At 44.5% G+C, this 22,010-nt stretch overlaps 1 protein-coding gene across 1 annotated transcript in view; it reads right to left on the bottom strand.

Moving 5' to 3' along the window:
- Positions 1 to 5,685: 5,685 nt before the first annotated feature.
- The window catches only part of LOC139059866 (fatty-acid amide hydrolase 2-A-like), a 109,746-nt gene continuing 93,421 nt past the window's right edge, over positions 5,686 to 22,010 (bottom strand). Inside the window, exons 5-7 of the mRNA XM_070538339.1 lie at positions 10,874 to 11,025; positions 10,181 to 10,276; positions 5,686 to 6,969 (exon numbers count right to left, since the gene is read on the bottom strand). Of these exons, the coding sequence (XP_070394440.1) occupies positions 6,361 to 6,969; positions 10,181 to 10,276; positions 10,874 to 11,025 (857 nt within the window). The 3' untranslated portion in view covers positions 5,686 to 6,360. The remainder of the gene's footprint in view (positions 6,970 to 10,180; positions 10,277 to 10,873; positions 11,026 to 22,010) is intronic.

Genomic DNA, 22,010 nt, shown 5'->3' with positions numbered 1-22,010 from the left:
TGATGCTCCACTCCTTAAGGTCGATGAAATGAGCGATCTTGGTGTGTACTTCGACAAAATGCTTAGCTTCTCTTCACATAGATAATTACACAAGATGCCCTTCACGCTCTTAGAATTGCATGCCGTATATTGCATGATTTCCACTCACCTGTTGTGTTTCTAAAATTCTGCTGTGTGCCTCCAACTACTAGAGTATGCCTCTGTAGGAGGGGGGTGCAATGAGCAAATCTAATTCTGACCTCATTGAACGCATCCAGAATAAATTGGTGTCTATCTTCAAGCACCACTTTTGCCATTCTGGCGACCACAGTTGAGCCTTCTCAAATATACTTCAACTCGCACCTGTAGATTCAAGTCTTAATTAATCGCACCTTTTGTTCCTGTATAAGGTGGTCCATGACATTATACATTCCTTAAAGCTTCTTGATTATATGCATTTGTTTGTGCCGCAACAGTACACCAGGTAGCATTCCACATTCGTTGCCTGGGCTTGTTACAAGATTGTGCTAATAAGACTCGACTCCAAAATATACTTCAGAGTTCATTTTCTGTGTTTTGTGTATCTGTAGATAATCACGTAGAATTAACTCCCTTTTACTTTTCCGCGTTTCCTTTTTTCCCTATTTGTTTCTCTATCTTCCACTTTTTTGTCTGCTGCATTCATGTTTTCTCTACATTTTGTCTCACATTGTGCTCGTTAAGTGCACCAGTACAAAGGCTCTCTAGCTGTTCCTGGGCACTACAATAAAAATTTTAATGATTGACTATTATCGTAGTATAAAATTGTGCTTTTTAGTATACTATTTTAGTGCAGTAGCTTTCGTCCCTATAAATAAAGGGCATGAATTAAGAAGAGAGAGTGAAAATGATAAATGAAAGGTAGGGAGGTTAACCAGGACTGAGCCCGGTTGGCTACCCTGCACTGGGGAAAGGGAAAGGGGGACGGAAAGATTAAAAGAAGAGAAAGTCCACTGGGGATATCAGTCGGTCACTCACTCTGGATCACAGACGCTGACTCAATCCGCTATCTTTATAATTTCGCAGCAGCGCTTTTGTGGCCTTTTGTAGCTGCGATATGCGAGGCCATGGTCCCAAGATCTTGTTCAAGGTGGACGGCTTTCCATCTAGCTGATTGAGAGCTCTGCAGAGGTCTTGCCTTTCATCTTCAAAAGATGGGCAGTAGCACATTAGGTGTTCTATGGTTTCCTCGACACCGCAGGCACTGCACTCGGTGCTATCAGCCATTCCAGTCAAAAATGCATATGCACTGGTGAATGCGACGCCGAAACGTAAGCGGCACAGCACTGTTTCCTCATTTCACAGAAGACCTGGTAACAGCCGCAGTTGCAGAGAGGGATCGAGGGAATGCAATCGATGTTGAGTGAATTCAGGTGTGTGCCACTTTTCCAATGTCAAAAGAGTGCGCTAGCTTGCCTAAGTGTTGGGCTGCGTTGGTCCGCGATAAAGGTACAGAAACAAGGGTTGCTCCTTCGTGGGCTTTCCTAGCAGCTTCGTCGGCGAGGTCGTTGCCGGAGATACCGCAATGACCAGGCAGCCACTGAAACACGACGTCGTGTCCTTTCATGATCATGTGATGGTGCATTTCTCGTATCTCCGACACGAGTTGTTCACATGACCCGCGACGAAGAGATGACGGAAGGCATTGTGAGGCCGCCTTTGAATCGCAGACTATTGCCCACCGATTAGCCGGTTGGTTATTAATATAATCAACGGCACTTCGGAGGGCAACAAGCTCCGAACCGGTCGATGTTGTCAAGTGAGAAATCTTGTATTGGATGCTTAGTGATCGTGATGGTATAACCACTGCGCTGGTGGAACTGGTCTGAGTGGAAGAACCATCCGTATATATGTGGACTTTATCAAAGTAGAAAGTGTGCAAACAATCCAGAGCTGCTTGCTTCAAGGCCAAGTTAGGCAGGACGGTCTTCTTTCTTATACCTGGAACCGTAAGACGCACTTGAGGTTGTTTTAAACACCACAAAGCTGAGATTAAACGTGCTGAGGGTGTGAAGCCCGATGGTAAGGAGGCACGATGGATGCTGACCTTGTTGGAGAAGGACGCCTGTGGTCGTCGTTCTGGCATGAATTAAGAAAGTGCAATAATATGCTATGTGCATGATCATATGCATTGTGCTATTAATTTCTTCTGACTTCTAATAATGGCTGGCTACTGTATGCAGTGTCGTGCAATAAAATAATATGCCACAGCAATTATTGCGTGCCTCGCAGAACAAATTGAATATATCTTTCTCAGTCAAGCCGTCATAGCAGGCTGAAAACAATAAAGTGCAATTTTTCTTTTTGTGGTGACGAAGTGTATAAATTGTGAAAATAACCTGTTTATATATTTCCTATACTATGGAAATGAGCTGCTCCCATACATTCGAATAAGTGCTTCAATAGTACGACTTGGCAAAGGGCAACGAAAGACTCCTATTCAAACCCTCTGACTGTCAAGCTTGTATTATCTGACGGTATGTCATTTCATTAATGTAAAGAAGGGCAAACTTGATGTGTGGAAACCAGTTACAATAAAACATGGCCCTTACACTGTGAAAATGTTTTGTAGCAATACACTCAATGTGAAGGCCTCCGGTGTTGATGCATCAAAACAACCTAGAATAATAGAGGTGCTCCATGGGCTAGATTTGGCAGAATCAAAAATTGGGGGGAGACAAGATGCGAATTACATACATTTTAGCTATTCTAGTTTTTTGTTTTTTTGTGAGTGCTACAGGTGTTTCAATTCTGGTTTGCTGATTTTCTCAGAACCCACTTTTCCACGTTTCTCTCGTGCACCAACAAGCATAATTATATTGACACGGATGCTTTATCTGTATCCGGTTACCGTATTTCACCGGCTAAAAAATGTTAAACGTTATCGCTCGGTGCAGGATGCGCCTGAACGTATCGGAAGTTTCGCGAATGTTATCGATGGTTCTGTCTGTTGTTGACGAACCTTGCTAATCTGATTGCATGCGCGACACGAATTGTGTTGTAGTTTCTGGAAGGCGCGCGGGCACCAGCGAATAGGCTGTAACTTTCGACGACTGCCGTATGCAAACCGAGGCGCTTGACCTGCAGATGAGACTTTCTACGATTGCCGACATTGCTCGCCGTTATCGTTGCGATTGAGCCGGCACTATTCATTTACCGTCACTACTACGTGGCAATATTTCCCACACAGATTTTTTTCAGTTATACATTGCACGCCTAATTCTTACATAGTTGGCTGTGCAATGAGCTACCAAAAAATGAAATGGTGCAACAGTTTTTGATATATGGCATCGTCGTGCAGGTGTTTGCAAAGCGATCTTGCAGACAGACGACGCGCGAGCGCTGATGTCGATATTTTGTACACTATTGTTACTTTAAAACTAAAAAACTGTTGCGGCAGGTGTATATTCATCATTCAAACGTGTTTTTTTTATATATAAAAGCACATACAGATCACTAACTTATTGTTTCAAGCTTAGTTTACAGCAGGCTGTTTTAGGCCGGACTTTGACGGATGAAGACGGAATAGTCCAGCAACAATGCGCCGCAGCCGAGGAGCGAGCTTCGGCGCGCGTCATAGGCGCGCGTCTCCAGTGGTTGTGCGCCCTTTCCCTCCAGTCGAAGCGAAGCGACGCGTTCGCTTGCCAGCGCGCGCCGAAGCTTTCGGCGCGTGCCAGTGGTTGGGGCATAACTGTAAGCTTATTAGTTGCGCTTTTTGGGTAATGTATGCGTATTCTTAGTGATTTTGTTTCCGAACTATAAGGCATATAGTGTTCAAGTTTGCTGAACGTAAAGTGCACCGTGGATAAAACGAGGTAAGCAAATTTCATTGTTGTAGCTGCTTTAGTTCCGTCGTAAGGAATGCACAAATTTATGTGAATCGATGTTTTTGATGCCAGGTGAGTAAAACCATTCTGGATTGCAAAATGCTGAATTTGTGCAGCTGAACGTTCACAGGAGCTAGGTGTACGTGATCCGCGGGCTACACGTTAAATAAGCTGGGAATCGCTAGCTGTTTCAAGTGTAGCAGGGCGCATCTGTGCTGAAATATGCTCCACAAAAATAACCTGCACAATGTTATAGGAACATTGATATGACCGAGGTAAGCCGTTCTTTCACTTCAGCACTCAGTCACCAGTGCTCACAGAAGTTCATGTGTCAAGTCAAGCCGGCCGGAACTCGCTAGTCCTCTTAGTCTCGCCCATTCAGTGACCGCCACTCACGGCGATTCACGCTTGCTTAATCGAAGTGCATGCGTCCACCTCATTCACCGGCTCAATGCTGTTTGTATTCTCTCCTTCTCATATTGTTTGTCCTTTATACTCGCACCGACACTTATGAAGCGAATATACGAGTAGATGTGCTAATGAGTGCGCCAGTTCTACGACTATGCCACAGAAGCTGACTGCAAGTGAATAAGGAGAACAGTCAATTCCAACGATCTTAGAAACACTACCCTTACTTATAGTTGATTTCTCACAATAGTAAACTTTCACAATTAAAAGAATAACCTGGCACGTCACATTTGAAGGTTTTCGATATATTGAATGTTCATGAATTCACATTTCTCATCTATATAAACAGTTTATCCAAATTGAAAAAAAAAATATTTCTAAGTCGCAGTTCCTTGGACTCGCACTCGCCAAAATTCTGAGTCTGACAGGTCAGCCCTAGTGAGTCGGGTCATCGGGCTGCCATCGGGCTGCCAACCTATGCAATGTTGTACATTTTTCATATTGCCAATTGTTTTTTGGCAATGATAATTACGGGAAACAAAACAGTAGTCTCTCAGTAAGCTTGAAGTTACTCGCTTTTGGGGACTCGAGACTTAATACGACGCTTGTCAGATGTACACATACTCATACACGTCTTGCCGCATCCACCATAATATGAATACCGAAGATACATAAAGTGCATCTTTTATGGGCCCGTTATCTTGCAAGACTGGGAACTATCGTAAGATTATTCATCCTATCCATCGTATGTATGCATCCTTGTTGAAAGAGAGCACCTGAGCAGGACACCATGCGAGTACCGGCACATTGTTTTGTGCGTTTAAAAAGGCTATCCAGCCCCATGCAGCCTCAATCATGTCGGCTAAGTGGAAAACGATGAGTGACGTGGAGCGCAAAGTGGCGACATGGTAGTGCAAGAACTTGGCACGCAGAAAAATATCGCCTTCTTGTTCACGCGAAGCTTCGTTCTTTTTTGTCCTCTGTGCGCTACTTTGTGGATGGTCACTGCTGTTTTGCACGCTGGATCACAAAAAGTGAGGGTTTAAAGTATTGGCTGTCTTTATGGCTATGGGGCAGCGGTACTTGGGTTAGCGGTGCGTTGGTGGGCTAGCCTCAAGGCAGAAACACGTCGTATAGGGCAAGCTACTTCATGTGTAGACTGAGAAAGACCTTAGTATTTGTGGAAATGGTTCCTAAAATAGCTTTTCTCGCTACCACGAAAGCTTTCGTTGGCGGATTCGAAGTGCTTTCGAAATCGGTCTAACTTCCCCTTGCGGCATACGCATAACAGCCTGAGAATTCTCAACAGAGGCCATCCTACGAATAATGAAATCGAAAACTACCACTTCACATCGCATTCGTAGCAGTATAGATGCACAAATATGACGTGTTTGTGAAGTGTCAGACGCATCAACAGACACAAACAAAAAACTTCAAAATGAATCTGTTTTAAGTGTCTGCGCATATCAAAAACTCTGAGTGTGAATTTATTGTACACAACCACAAATATAAATGTTCACATTGATACTGCACACACATGTTAGCTTTCAATGCTAAGTCACCATGACACGTGGATGATCACCACGCTGCATTTTAATCATAGTTAACGCATTATTTAAGTCATATTACTTAAAGAGAATAGATGCCACTATTAGAGGGACCTATTAGCAATATTATGAACATTAAAATCCACGAAAACCGGCATTCACTGAATAAAATCACCTAGAAGGTTTTTTAGGTGGCTTTAACGACATCGCGATTTACTTCATATGCTTCCTTGTGCAGAGCAAGGTAATTATGATAAATGTACAAAGAAATTTCACCTATGCACTGTGCGGCGTGGTACCTACAATGCAGTGATTATGTAAATTATGTTTCAAAGAACCGTATAGAAAACAACCTAGCATTGTTGGGGCATTAAAAGCTACATGCGCTTTGAACATGCTTAGAGAAGCTCTACAAATCAAAGGCGTTAGAAAAACGCGCTAGCCACCGCAAGCATTCATATGTTTCAGGTATCCTGACAGCTAACACTCGGAGCACAGTGCGAAAAACGAAAAGTGATTAGGGGGGCAGCGCCTCCAGACTAGATTAAATAAAGGACCTTCTACCCACGCAGTCGCTGCTTTGCCTTAGCGGGCTCTACCCAGCCGCCAAACTGCCTTTCAATTTCTTTGGCAACAGCCAAGCAGAGGCGGTCGTTTCCTCTGCGGGCCACCACTTGGACAGCCATAGGTAGGCCGTCGGACGTCCGAAGAACAGGGCAGGCGCTGACAGGAACTTCGAGAACGTTGAAGACGGACAAGAAGTTGAAACCATCGGGAAAGAACAGGTCCTGGTGGTGGTACGCAGCGGGCGCCGAAGTCGCTGGCAAGATGAACACACCGTCGTCTCCGAGCAGGGCTTCCAGGCGGTCTCGCAGCAAGTCCAGAGTTCCGCGGAAAGCAGCGAGCGCGCTTTCCGAGCTGAACCGCGAAAGCGTGCCGGCCCAGCAAAGCAACATGGCGGCTGCCGTGTTGGGGCAAGTGCCCGTCAGCAAGCGAAGCAGCTCGCCAGTGAAGCTGATACCAGTGGAGCCCGGTCGGAAGACTTCGTGCAGAGGGCGCGACTTGGACTCGTTGTAGGCCAGCAGCCACTGCGGGATGCTGTAGCGGATCTCCGGTGCATCCAGGCGGCTTGGTTCAACCCCGTGTGTGTTGCGAATGAAGTCGATCACCTACGAATCCAAAGTTGCATATTCGTTGTTATGGCGAAGAAACGTGGTTAGTGGGGTGGCTAGTCAAACTGGAATAAAGAACCATAGGAGGCCAATACAACTAGGTTGAATCCTGGATGCATGACGTTGCAGCACAGGGGAGCGTGCGCTTTAGTACACGATTGTGAAGCATCGGTAATGTATAAAAGTGACTGACATTCATTATTTTAATTTCGATCACGACGCTTTTTTTGTCGAATTGTTTTTTTAGCATGTTCATTCATACGCGTTTCCTGTGTTGACCTTTTTACAGTGTTCCTGTGGTTATTCTGTGTTTGTGTGCATTGTGTTTTCTACGAACGATTGTTGCCACATGTACGGCAGCATGAACAATTGGACACCTGTGAAGAGATCAGAAATAATCGTTTGCCTTATGTGTAGGTGAACTTCAGGACCGCTTTCACTGATTTTTTTTATTATCCGTACAGACTTTTTTTGTTGTTGAGCTCATCTATGAATTAAGAGGCGTAGCCGGCGCCGTCAAACAGGCACCAGCATCTCCTTGCATACGGTAAAGAAGAACCCTCTCCTCACAACGAGGGTAATGCATAAACTGCAGCTAGCTCGTAAATAATAACAGCATAAAAACAACTTTGCAAATAAGACTGCTTTTAACATATAACAAGCGCACTATATGATTGCGTAAAAGAAGCTTTGCGTACAACATGTGCCAAATTACTTGTCTAGAACATGTAATATACTTCAGCAGGGCTGGTAGCTGTGTGTGTTGCTTAATAGTCAATATACATGAAGCGTGAAAAGTCATAAACAAGTGAGAAACACTGAAAAACTAAAATAGGCACTACATAATAGCTGGCCAGTTTTCTTTCCAGCGTTCTATAGCGTAAAGCTATTCCAAAATGTTTCTACTCCAATTCTGCAATCGGCACTTCATGATTATCAAAAATATTCGGGCCACACCCACTTCGCGTGTCGATCACGCGACGTCACGCAGACCACGAAAACGGCCCATGCGATATGACCTGTGCACAGTGATTATGCCCGATTAGATCGAACAAAAGAAAAATAATGATTTCACATTTGAAGCTTTATTGTAATTAGACTCTTCATCAAAAGGTTTCGGGTTTCGTCGACTTCATCTGTCCGTCATGCGACGCGACAAAGCCACGAAAATTGACGCGTTAAAAATGCATGAATATGCCGAAAAAAAATAGATTTTTTTCTGATTTGCCGGAGACTGGCCCGTCCCAAAAGTAATAGAATATGCCTGCCCGCCGACCGCTCGGGCACTGGCTAATCGGAGCTGTCGTTGAGTATGGATTCATTTGCGTATCATAAGATTAATTGATTAGCAGTAACGTAATCTAGCCCTTTTGGCACGTATATTTCATTGCTCTACCAGCTCCATTTCACTGAGGATCCGTTTTAGCGCCATTTTTAACCGTCCATTGCAAGCCACCGCAATTTTCAACTAGCCACCGCAAGTTAAGCTAGGAGAAGCGGACCAATCGCAGACGCCGGCACCGCCCTCCTCTTCCGGTTATCTAGTTTCAATGCACTGACTAGGCATCACCGAAACCCTCGCCATTTCAGCGTGTTGCTCGCTTCTTCTCAGCCACTTGAATAAGAAAAGTGCTGAACGTAGGCAACGTCATTCGCTGTGATAGCAATCAAAAGTGAGATATAGACCCCTTTTCACGGCGATCCCGTGGTCGCTGCCATGTTTGGTTATGCGGTGACGCGTCCATTGCTTGCCTCAACTGCTCCCGCGAATACTATGCATGCGCAAGACGCAGATTTGGCTCCACAAACATCCGTTCTGACCGATCTCGTAGATGATGACTACGTGGACGACACGAATCTTCGGCCCCAGTTTAAGTGGACATGTAAGCGCTTTCAGAGCTCATTACGCATTGTCGAAACGGCGCGAGCAGTGTATACGGGGCTTGCACTGAAACGACAGCTAGAAATCGCGTTCTTCTACAGCAAACTGCTCTGAGAAAAAGGTCAAGAAAAGTGTTTGATTGGGTTCTTCAAACAATGACACCGATTACCTCCCAATGGTGACGTCGGTGGTTACTTAAATTTGACGTTGGAAATTTAAATGAAACGAATTGGAATCATTTTTCTCATAGGGCCCCAGTTCTTAGCGCCTGCTTCCTATTTATGTACACTTTCCAGCTCAAGCACACTGAATACATGATGCCTCGTACATAACGCAGTGAAAACATTTATAATGCTTTGACTGATTAGATTCTTCAATCATAAGAATCAAAGAATCTCAAAAGTTTATTTGGAATACGACAAGATTATTTCAAGCCGAGATGTATGGATAAGATATGCGTTCTATATGGTGAAGTATCGATGGTGGTTCCATTTCGTGTACATTTCTGTATTCCTTGTGCTTAGTACAACTATTGGGAAACACTAGCGATAAACGAGTACGGGGCTTCTACAAATTGCTAAAAGATCTAGCTTCACCGAGGAGACGCAACTACACGCCTAGAAATATATGAATGTTCACACACTCAGCAAGCATTTAATTTACATATAGAGGTGCAGACAACGTTAATGGATGCCACCGATAGACATGCCTTCTACTTCTGCACATTTTTTTGTGAGTTGTAACGGTTATACTAGCCACTTACACTAGCCACTTACACTTACAAAGCGTGGAGTCTAGCTTATTTGGCCAGATGCCTTTGGAAATGGATACGAATATGTGCGCAGAAAGCGGAAGTGGACTGTGGGTGATCACATTTGGCAATCCAGCTTTGGAAAGCAAGGGCACAGCTATAGAAGCCAGAGAGGCGAGAGACTGGACTCTTATTCCCTGCTTTTGATAGGTACGCGTAGAGCGTAGCACACAAAGTGCTCCACGCTAGCTTTGTGAGTACCATGGGTCCACTCACTGTTTGGAAAGACGGTAGGCAGTGCCAATGACACAGCCGCTACAAGGGGTGATTATGCCGATGGTGGACAGACAGGGCTTATATATATTTGTGTCTTGATAACAACTGATAAAAGATATGCAGGAAACAATATCAACTTGATCAACTAACAAAACTCGCTAATTTAGAGTAGTAACGAGCTTCCATACAGTGCAGAAGCATGAAGGCCACTCAAGTTGATTTGATGCTCTTGTCTTGCGAGTTCACTTTGCAGTAAAGAACATAGCCACAGTTGTAGCGAAATATGTGCAACTACTCACGTCTCTGACAGCCTTGCGAGCTTCGGATTTTACTTTACTCAGCAGGACACTACCCTCATCTTCCATGTAGAAAACTTTGAGATTGCGCAGTAGAACCTGAAACAGAATTGCATTTATTAAAACAATGCAATAGTGTGGAACATGCAGTAAATTTATTCAAAGATCAACCTATTTCAATCAGGTAAGAACATTGCTACTGTCGGATTCAATTACTCAAAAGCATGTAAGTCTTTATCGCAATAAATTTTCAGTAGTAACAAATACGCATATAAGCAAGCCTGTTTGAAAAATTTCAGCATGCCTCTAGCAGCCGTGATGACTGTTCTGGCAGATTGGAGCTTGGTATTGGAGCTTGCGCTAATAAGAATGTGGTATCTTTAGTCGTGTTCGCTCTATACTTACGAACTCAACTGGACTTTTTATTGGAGCAGAACACCTAGTTACTGCTGAAAATCCAGCGCGCCGTAAAGACCAAAATGAAGACGCCGAGATCTCCGTTCTTTTTTTGTCCCGTGTTTTTGTGTTCTTGCGCTCACATTTTACTATGTCCTAATCCCGAACTTTCGACGTAAGGATCATGTCGGTAGAGTTGAAGCGAAGGTAGTACCACTGCCATTTTAAGAAAATAACTTCAATCTCGAAGGCTACTAGAACTAAGACGTTTTAGCTTTCAAAACATATTTAAATGGTTACCTGGCTGTCCAGGCGCAGCTCTGGAGCTTTGGGTCCAGCCATCACGCTCAGCATTAGTGGCATGTCTTCAGCGTACCGACACATCGGTCCAGCAGTGTTGTATTTGCCCATCGTGCCAACGTCGGGAAGTAGTCCGTCAAGAGGAACAACACCTGTTAAAGTAAAGAAATGGCATTAACTAGTGGTGTCATTAAAGTGAAGCACAAGGCAAAGCATATGCAAGTGTGGAAATGCTAAAAGCAGCGAAAATAGTTTCTGGGGACGTCTTACGACATTTTGAATTTTTGAAAGTAGCAGCGTTTTCAGTGTAGTGTATGGTGCGACGAACGTGTGCATGCTAAATACGCAAGCTGGTCGGACGATGAGCTAAACGTCTGAAGCTTGGCTCGTGACCATTCTACGGCAATTTGTGAGATTTTGCATGTAGTGATTCCAAGGCATACAAAGCCCAATGTGCCACGGACCCAATGAACAAGTGGCCTCAGAAATTCGACACATATAATTACAGCCATGACAAGGGACACAACATAATCTTTCAATGGCTTCCAGTACATTGCAACATCAGCGGGAATGAACACGACGATGAAGCCGTCAGATCTGCACATGAAAGTGGTCAATGTGTCTTCATTCCGCATTCACTACCAGACGCTGCAGCTGGGCTGTGATTGAGGCCCTGTGAATGTACTTTGCCCCTGGGGACTCGAACGTTTTCGCCATGTGTCGTTTGCGTTCGTTGACTGCATACATACGGATGAATCTACCACCTGGGTTATCACCATGAGACCATGCTGCACCATCTGTGGCTAGGTTTTGCATTCACGAACTCATATGCTTTCGTTATTGGAATGGACGGCAGTTGGGCAATCGTCTACGATCAGAACTCAAAGCTTTAGGTCAGTGCTTCCAAAGAACATCCACGCGTAAGGCCTTACTCGCGTTGTTAAGGTTACTGCGGTCTACAGGGCTTCGCGATAGACTAAGAACGCCGCCCCCTACCACTCTATAGTGTACACGGTTTGTTCGGGCTCGTCCGTCTTTTTCTGTATCTCCCCCTTTTGCTCTCTTTCTCTTTTTATCCCCATTAACCCTTCCCCCGTGCAGGGTAGCCTACTGCAACTACCTCAGGTTAAGCTCCCTGCCTTTCTATGCATCATTTCTCTCTCTCTCTTTGAGTTGTCGCATTGCCATATTAGGCCTAGCTCTGGTTATGCGCCGTCGTTGTCAAGACCACGTTGTCGATTTTTTTTTCGCGCATCTCCACCACCTGCACTTTCACTCCACTGCCGGGTGAACTTGACTGCCTGCAGAAACTCCTCATTGGCATGCAAGAAGGCATATCTTTGAGCAATGAAGTGACCCACTTGCGCGAGGAAATTGTACGTCTGAGCCATGAGAAAGCTGAGAGCTATTTTCGCCATGTGCAGATTGTCGCCTCCTTTTCGAAGACGTTCACTCGCTCTGCAACGCTAGCACGGCGTCCCGTATAGTCAACCTGGCTTGCCAATTGCTGGCAAGTTGGCACGGTCTGCAAAGAAATCTTCCCGAATAGATTGGTACAGGTTTGGACCAACTTTCTTACTTATGGCTGCTCCCACTTAGGGGCTTACCCCTCGAATTGCATTAAGGCGATTAGAGAGAGAAGTCTTGTGTCAATTAGTGCTTATAGTGAGTCGGCATTAGCTGTTGATTAAAGACCTGAGCGACGTAAGGCTTTTTAGGTGTCGAATATCGTCTGTCAGTGTTAACCTTGTGTCCTGCCGGTGCCTCAAAACAAAGCGCGATTCCTTTTTTCCATATGGTTGGTGACGACATGCTTTTGAACGCCTGGATGACCCATTCGCGTGGCCGAAGGGCAACTTTTTCAAGGCGCTTCGTGGCGAGCTGCATGATGATATGCTTCATGTCACTAAGGTGACCAAAGTATGGCAGTGTGTATTCTGAACATTTATTACGAAAACGCTCTAGATCTTCATACCAAGGCACCTGAACTATTTGCTAACATTGTTCCCTCTTGTTTCCCATTTTCTTGTGTTAGCTGGAACTTGGTTGTGCAGTAACATAGCGTTTTATGACCTGTTGCCGGCGAAATACGTTGTTTTTCACACTGACAGTGTTATCTGGATCGAAACAAAAAGGTAGTGCCGTCTTAATTGAGCTTGACAGCAACCTTAAACATGTTAGACGCCTCGACATAGAAGCTGTACAGGAACCATCTGTCTCAAAATAAGTTTGGTGTGTTGTCAAAAACCTAATAATTGGACCTTATTGTGTGCCACTGAACTTCACTTCCATCGTAATATATGTCTTCACATCTATTGACAATGTGACCACGAATTTCAAGCAGCAATTACTTATTCTTGCTAAGTTTACCAGAAGTGGCACTCAGTGGAGCAAATAACATAGTTCCCCTGCAAGAATATTATACCGAATAAATACGGCTGGTTGTTAAATTTGCTAGCTTTTGACTCCTTTGAGCAACGAAAGTTACCTCAGAACTGTCGCAGTAACATTTTAGACTTGTGCCTGTGAAATGTTCATAACGTAGTATTGTCGAATTCGTCCTTACAAGTTTCATCCCCACTTATGTCTGCCTCCTTGTCGGCCTTACGCCAAAACGGCTCATTTGTGAAAGTAATTTCACCGCTTTGCTTTAAGTATGGTGACTGTTGGCCTATTCTAAGTTTTTCTCTACATTTGATTAGTCCCTCGTGACTAGTACATGCGAGTTCGAAAAACTGGCCCATTGGCTCACCGAGATTCTAAATGCTTTGCATGACTACATACCCAGCACAACTATAATTCTAAACTAAGTAAAGCTTCACAATGGTTTTCAGTGGAACTTAGAAATGCTCCCAAGCGTAAAGAACGTGCCCACAGTAAATGCAAACGTCCATAGCCTAAGAAATGGTTAGGAGAATTCCACCTACGGCAGTTCCTCTGTATTCGTCTACATAAGCAGGATCGCATCTCACATTGAGTCATGGGAGAACAGTGCCTCTAACAGGCTTGCAGATACCTTTGGAGACCATTTCGCATGCGCTCTAGCAAGCGAGGAGATCGTGTCCGTCGTAGTCCTGTGGTAGCGAAGTGCAATCAATCTCTGATTATTTCGGTTTCGGTGATCACTTTTACATATAACCTCTCACCAGCCATGTTCTTTTGCTGGAACGTCCAGCTCGGTACATTTGTACGAAAACCTCCCGTGCGAATGCCACAGGTACCTGAGGTTATATTATGCGAAGCATACTAGCCGCACAACGACGCTCTTCCTTGCTGCGCCGCGCGCGGCCGCGTAGCTACCATATGACGTCATAACAGCTGCAAAAGCGGAGGCTCAACTCGTGCGCTCGCTTGCGGCCGCGTAGCTACATAGCCGGGTCTCAGCTCGTGCGCTCGCCTGCATGAGTTGTTTCTTCGTCTAGCCGAACCAAATATAGCCAAGCAACAGCAGTTCACCTGGCTAAACAGTGGTTCAACAACTAAAATAAAGGCTAGTATGCTTCGCATCCTGGGCTTAACCTTAGCTAAGCCACAGCCATTTTTGTCCTACGGCCCACATGACAACCCAGGAGTCATTATTTATAGTTATGGGAGCTGATCTGCGTGACCTGGTACCTGCAGTTTTTAATGTCATTGTTCAATAATGGTCAGAATAATTTTACTTTTGAGCGCGCCCGGAAAATGGCTCGTGTTTTACCTGTCCCTAAATCTGGCGCCAAGAGAGATGGTGCAAACTATCAGCAGATTCCTCTTTTCCCTGCGATTTACAAGCTTTTAGAATGAGATATTCGGCGTTTATTGTTGTTCAGTGTAAAAAAAAATGCTCTCGTTCCAAATTAGCATGCATTTCTTTTTGGCCGCGCAACGACTAGCAATCGTGTCTGCCTTACGATGTAGGTCTCCACACTCGCCACCCATGGGGGGCAATTTCATGCTGTGTACTCCGACATGACGTCGTAAATCATTTCATACCCCTGCAAAAGCTTGCGAACTACGGTGCTGGAGTTCCTATTGTAGCTCTACTACGCAGCTATCACCTCGATAGATCCTGCTTCCTGAGCGTCAGTGATCCATTATCTACTGTATTATAGTATCCAGTGGTGTGCCCCAAGGTTCCATGTTAGGCCTGCTTCTCTCCTTACTTTTCATGAATGATATCTTCACAGCAATTCAGACGTCTTGATTTCATCTGTACGCTGTTGACACCAAAATATTTAAATATATGCGTAGTATTAAGGAGTACCGCTATCGTGAGTCCGACCTCCCTTTATTGTCTGAATAGTTCCAAATAAGTAGGCCGACTCTAAGTTCGTTTAAAACCAATAATTTGTAATATCGCGTAAACCCCATAATGTCGTCTTATTCTGTGAATTTTGCACTATTCACCAGGGTATTCGAATTAAGCGATCTCGGTGTGCTTTTTTCAAAGTACGCTCAGCTTCGCGTCCCACTGTAAGTGCATAGCACAACGGCTCTTGCGCATGCTCTGTTCCATCTGCGGACATGGAAAAGAACTTCGTACACCACATCCATTCCTCAACCTGTTCTCATTCATATGCACTCCATTAATAGAATATGCATCAGTGTAGTGGAATACGACAACCGATTCAAAGAGTATAATAATTGAGCGTGCATATAAAAAGTTCATGTGCATATATTTAACATCGTTTTCTTACCTCACACACTAACGACTGTTGAATTGAATAGTTATCCTACATTTCTGTCCCTTAGGTGCACACAATTTCACTGAAGCCATATTTTTATACAAGTTCATTCATGAAATTATTACATGTTGGAGATCTACCAGCTTTTGTTTCACTTCGGGTTCTGCAAAGGAATGCCAGGGAGCACAGACTCTTCTTCAATCCTGCCTCTTTTAGCAGGCATTCGCCTCTCCAAAAGCCGATACGACTCGTTTTCTCCATGTTGGCGCCTTTCAAAACACGACGTCATTTTTTTCTTCCAAGCTTCACTTTCCCACGACCCTTCTTTCCTGTTGTACTACTCCCGTCTTTTGATAGTGTCTGTCCTTTCACATATGCACTCAGCCTCTCCAATGTGCGTTACGGCTGTATTGTTGCCCATTATGTAGCTGTTGATCTCAATGTTTTACCCAGAACTTTTTGCTGTAATTTAGTGCTACTTCTTTTTCGTTTGTTTCTCTCTGCGCCGGCACTCAGACCTAAGTGTTGTTGCTGGGCACGTTAAATAAAATATTCATTATTATTATTATTATTATTATTATTATTATTATTATTTTTATTATTATTATTATTATTATTATTACCTAATATGTAGGTATGATTGTATGATAGTATAAAAAGAAACGTGTGGATCAGATAGATATGATCCGACTTTGTCGTGATGTACGCAACTTCCTTTCTGTACGACATAGTATTGGTCATTGCGATCAAAACTACTGCATGGAGACACTTTAGCACTCTACTACCCTCCGTGTGTTAGTAGGCTAGGGTTAGTTGAAATTTATGACTTTATGGAACCTTTTATTCGCAGCTGTTTGGTTGCAAAGGCTTATGATTTTCCCTTTGTTTTGTCACTGGTGATTTTACATTTTCCTATTTGAACATAATTCACGCAGATATGGTTGGTACATCATGCATATGATCGCTTCTTTTTTATGTTGTCAAGGTATGATCACTGTAACAAGTTCGAACAACTTGTGTAAAGCAGTCGAATTGTCTTTGTTTCCATCGTTCAAAGGACAGCGTCCAAGCACTTACCTGTGTGACATGACTGAAGCCGACCATTTAGGATGAACTTGAATGTTGAAATCTCGTTACGCTGTTTATTTAAATTCTGTATTTTTTGTTTAAATCCATATGTACGCTAGATATCAGGAGGCGGTTGCAGTGGTAAAGAATTCTTGCTTTTCAGTTTCGATGAGTGATTTTGAATGTCCTACTATGGGAGTAATCAACTATTGGGCCAAAATATTTACTACAACTGATGGCAGAAGCGAAATGGCACAGCGCCACGTACAATATTTGAGAAATTTAACTTTCTCTTTACATTTCTACTGTTGCCAAAAGGGTGCATGGCAGCTTGTAATTCTGTGACCTATTGCGTGAACTAGGATGTGTTGTTACTGTGACATCGGTGTTGGCCATGACGTTGTCGACGCTTTTGAAGTTCTTCTCCACTTACTACCCTAATCTCTGCACATCCTCTATTCTGGGTGTGTGGTAGTTTGAGGCTTACTATTATCTTCAAGAGCTCAAACACGAAGAATTGCGCGAATACTCACCGCCATCTTGTCAAGAACAATTTCTATACAATGCATACAAAGCTAACCCTCTTGCAGTACAGCATTCGTTCTGGCCTCCGAATATGTGCACAGAAAGCACTGTTCTCAGAGTCTGTGTGCAGCGTAATGTCTGGCACTAAATGCCCAGAACTGTATCTGTTCCTAAAAGCATATCTTCAGTGACATGGGTTCTAATACCAACAAAGATGGTTGTGAAGGACATGTCTCTTTCTTCCCGCTTTGGCAATGGGGAAGCTGGAGATGATGAGGGGGTCTCACATCGAAATAAATTGGTGTGTCATATGAAAACAATGATCGTTTTCAGCATAACAGAATGTGCGGACGAAGAAGACGTGCCTAATGTTGGCCGCTCAACTGCTGTCACCGTGAAATTATATTCGCGATTGTTTGTTCGCACGGCTTATTGATTAGCCAAAATACCACTACATTACTTAGAACAGGTGTTTTAAAGAAATGTATCTTTATTGACTGGGTCTCTTATCAGCTAGAATGCACGATGTACTCTATAATCTGGCCTTAACTATACTTTATGTGCTAGTCATATGTTACTTACTAAAACTCAGCAGGTACCTTTTAAGGCGAAAGCATTAACTAATTCGTTGCAGTGGCTCATATCTAAAAACGCGGCGTCTATTTGAGTGGTACAAAAATATCGCAATCAACAATGGCACGTATCGCCGTAAAGCAGATGCCACAAGCGCTTAGCAAAACGAAGCAAAAAGCGCACATATTGACAGAAATCACCCATACAACACAGAGAACTGCATACGTTTCAATAAAGAGCAAGGTCAAAATAAGCATCGGAGCAATCAATAAACATCGCATACCACCCTCGGAAGTACGCTACGGCCGAGGATGCTCGCCAAACGAGAAACGAAGTGCAACGTGCAAAGGGGCGGGAACAAGGCGTTCGGCCACTGGTATAGTTGGTGCGAGTCTGACTCCAATATACGAGCGCGCAAAGCTGCAGCTAAGCTTCGAAAACAAGCCGAAGAAGCCGAACTGTGAAAGCAGCAACGCGACGATGCGAGACCACCGTAATTTAATTAAATTAAGGGGTTTTACATGCCAAAACCACGTTCTGATTATGAGGCACGCCGTAGTGGAGGACTCCGGAAATTTCGACCACGTGGGGTTCTTTAACGTGCACCTAAATCTAAGCACACGGATGTTTTCACATTTCGCCCCCATCGAAATGCGGCCGCCGTGGCCGGGATTTGATCCCGCATCCTCGTGCTCAGCAGCCCAACACCATAGCCGCTGTGCAACCACGGCGGGTGAGACCACCGTAGATAGGCGGCCAAAGCTCAGACAACGTCTTGCCACACCTTTACTTGACACTGCAGCATGTTATGCCTTGCAAGAAGTCTGATCCCTCCGATCGTGTAAATTAGTGCATTACCAAACGTGAAGCAGGCTTTCGCCTTCACGAGTTACAGGAGTGTAACGTGCTGCCGAACTTTTTAATTAGATCATAAGGTTTTTATTTCACTTTCACAAAACACAAGGCAAGGCACTAGAAAGAAAAGAAATTCTGTCTTGTCACTCACCCGTATTTAGCACAAGTTATGGACGAATGCAAAAAACAGCTCGAATTTTTCATATTTCCCAAAACAGGGTATTAAAAGGCTATTATTTTTCGTATTTGGGCCTTTTTACAGTCGAATCTCGATATAAGGAATTACGCGGGGCCGCCGAAAACCGTTCGGTATTTTGAAACATCGTTGTAATGAAAAACTTGCGGTTATAAGCCAGTGGAAAAACCTAGGAATGAAAATGAAGTACCTTGGCAGTAGACGCATGTTCAGACTAGCATACTCTCAAATAAAAAATGTTTCACTTACTTCAAAACTGCTTTATTTGAAGAAATCAGTAATTTTCTTCTGGCGCGTACGTGCAGCACGCACGATCGATAAGGAATGCGTCTACATCTTCCACTTTGCGCAACAGCTCATCGGGTATGTAATTGTGCAGCACGCACGATCGATAAGGAATGCGTCTACATCTTCCACTTTGCGCAACAGCTCATCGGGTATGTAATTGTGCAGCACGCACGATCGATAAGGAATGCGTCTACATCTTCCACTTTGCGCAACAGCTCATCGGGTATGTAATTGCACCGAGCGATGAAAGTGCGGACTTTGTTCATGTGCACTAGAACATCAATGTTCGACACGACCTTATCTTTTTTTCTTGGACTGTAGCGCGAAGCGAACACTGACACAGAAAGGAGCAGACAGGACGAGCGCTAACTCTCAACTTAATTTTCTCAACTAAATGCTGCGGTATTTGCAATCACCTACATATATATACATATTGTTCTTCGTTCTAATAAAAATTTAGTTGAGAGTTAGCGCTCGTCCTGTCTGCTCGCTTCGGTGTCCGTGTTCACTTCGCGCTACAATCCAAGATCATGTTACCATGCCAACTCGCCCAACTTTCTATCATTTTGCCTTATCTTTTGTCTTCGGTGACCCACAATCATCTTCCTTCTGGTCGTCACCGTCACTGTAGACGTCGCGAACGCAGTTAACAATCGCTTCGGTTGTGAGGTCCGCCGCCGTTAGTGCTGCGCTGTCGTTCTCCACGTAGTCGTCGAAGGAAGCAACGGCGAGCAGCAGTTTCGCAACCTCGACACACAGGTCTCTTGGGTTTTTGTCGCTCAGCTCCAGGTCTTCAAGCTGCACTAACGCTTTGACAAGCCCCTTTTTTGCCAGCAGTTAGTTGCGAATTGTGGACGCCTTCAAGTTCCACAAAGCTCCTGTGAGCATTTCCGCTGCCAGACGAATACGGATTGCAGTCGGCTGCTTTAGGGAGAGGTTGATAATCAACCGCTGCACAAGGCGCTTACGAAGTTCTGCTTTCACACTCTTTATAATGCCCTGGGCTCGGGGTTGCAGCAAGGACGTGTTCTTTGGCAGTATAAACTACAAGCGAACGTGCGTCAAGCGAACATTCACAATGTGAGCAGAGCAGTTGTCGACGATCAGTAGTTCTTCGGTCATCCCTCCTGATTTGGTCGTCGAGTTTGATAAACCACTCGGAATAGAGTTCTCTGGTCACCCAGGCTCGTTTCTTTGCTTGGTAGTCGTACGGTAACAAGATGACGTTTTTCATGCAGCGAGGCTTACCTTACTTGCAGATGACGAGCGGCTTAATTTTCTTCATCTCTGTTGCATTGAAGCGGAGCCGGACTGTCAGGCAAAGATGCGACGTCTTCCCTTCTTTGCAGTGCTGCGCTTTCATGTGCATCGTCCGGTCTGGCGGGCACTGATAAAAGCATGCGGTCTCATTCGCGTTGAAAATATCGTCTTCAGGGTACGATCGAGCCACCTCTAGAAAACGATCATTGCGCCAGGAATCCTCGCGTACTCGGCCAGCAGCCTTGTCTTTGCTCGAGACTACCTGCCAAGTTATTCCGCTCCGTTGGCGGAGACGAAGTAGTCAACACGCACGGTCTTCGGACCCAGTTATTTCAAATGCATCGGTAAATTCGCGCGCTTTTCTTGGAGCATTTTGCCAGACGCGGGAACCTTTTGCAGTCTGGCATCTTTGAACGACGTGAGGATAGCTTGGTCCACATTTCGAGAGTTTCCCAGTGGCAGCCGTTTGCTCGTAGCAGCGAGTTGCGATTCCCGGTGAAGCTTGACAATCTTGTTTGGGTCTTTCAAAGTGGTCGCGACGGTCGATGGGGCAATGCCACGCCTTGTGCACACGTCTATATGCTTTCTTCCTGCGTCGATTCTCTGTAATACGTCCAATTTTTCCTACAGCGAAAACTGCTTTGGCTTCTTGGTGCCGTCGCTAGGTGCATTCATCGTTGGATCTCACACGAACATCGCTAAACCTTTCTCGTGAAGTTATTGGTGAAGTTTGTGGCGAAGCTGTTGGCACTTGACATGGTGATAATGATAGCTACTGCGACATGGTGATGATAGCTACTGTACACGCGGTTTCTCTTTCACACGAGAATTGTGGTGCTGTTACTTTTCGCCGAATTCGTAATAATGATGCTCCTCGGTTATAAAGGGGTAAATAAACTACGTGCGTTATTCTGAAATATGCGCTGTATTGACATTCGTAGTTCTAAAATATCTTTACATGGGAAATATAAGCAACCTGTCGGCGATATATAAAATATTCGTAAATTTCGGAAACTCGTTAATGTGGTGTTCGTAGTAACGAGATTAGACTGTATCCTTAAGTGAACGCTGCTTCATAAAACTTAGCGTCTTATATAAAAAGTCCATGTCTGCTGTCGTCACGCTTTCTGTGAAATGGGCAGATTATCACAGCCATTTTACATAGCCGAATATTTTCTGTTTTCGTTCGGGCAGCTTTTCACACAAAAAAGTTTTTACATCCGTTACAGCTTGTGGTGTCGTCATCAATATAACGCATAGTATATCTAACATTCTATAGCAATATAAATGCATATATATATATATATATATATATATATATATATATATATATATCAGGGCCTCCTCTAAATGTATGCCTGCAGCGTCTCACTTCCTTTCCCATTGGACTCGCCCTGCCGCGTTTGCGAGCAAGCGTCGCGAGGTAGCACTCACAACCGTACCACTTTAGTCACGTGACTCTCGTCGGCGCGGCTTACAGCCTGCAGGCCGGATCCGGAGCTTCTGCGCTCGCGGCCGGCACAGGAGGCCGCGGCGCCGCGATCTACTGAGGCCCGAGTTGATCGAAAACGGTCTAAACATTGGCCAGGACAACTCTCTTCAACCGCTCCGCTCCGTCCGTCCGTCTTTGGTGAGGTCCCCATTGCGGAAGTGTTGACTCGACACTACAGAGCACTGCAGGGTAACTTGGTGGTACTTAATCCTTACT

The sequence above is a fragment of the Dermacentor albipictus genome, chromosome 5, assembly GCF_038994185.2.
Source record: "Dermacentor albipictus isolate Rhodes 1998 colony chromosome 5, USDA_Dalb.pri_finalv2, whole genome shotgun sequence".
Classification (NCBI taxonomy): Eukaryota; Metazoa; Arthropoda; class Arachnida; order Ixodida; family Ixodidae; genus Dermacentor; species Dermacentor albipictus.
Note: the sequence above shows the minus strand (reverse complement) of the source record. Positions and strands in the feature narration are given on the sequence as shown.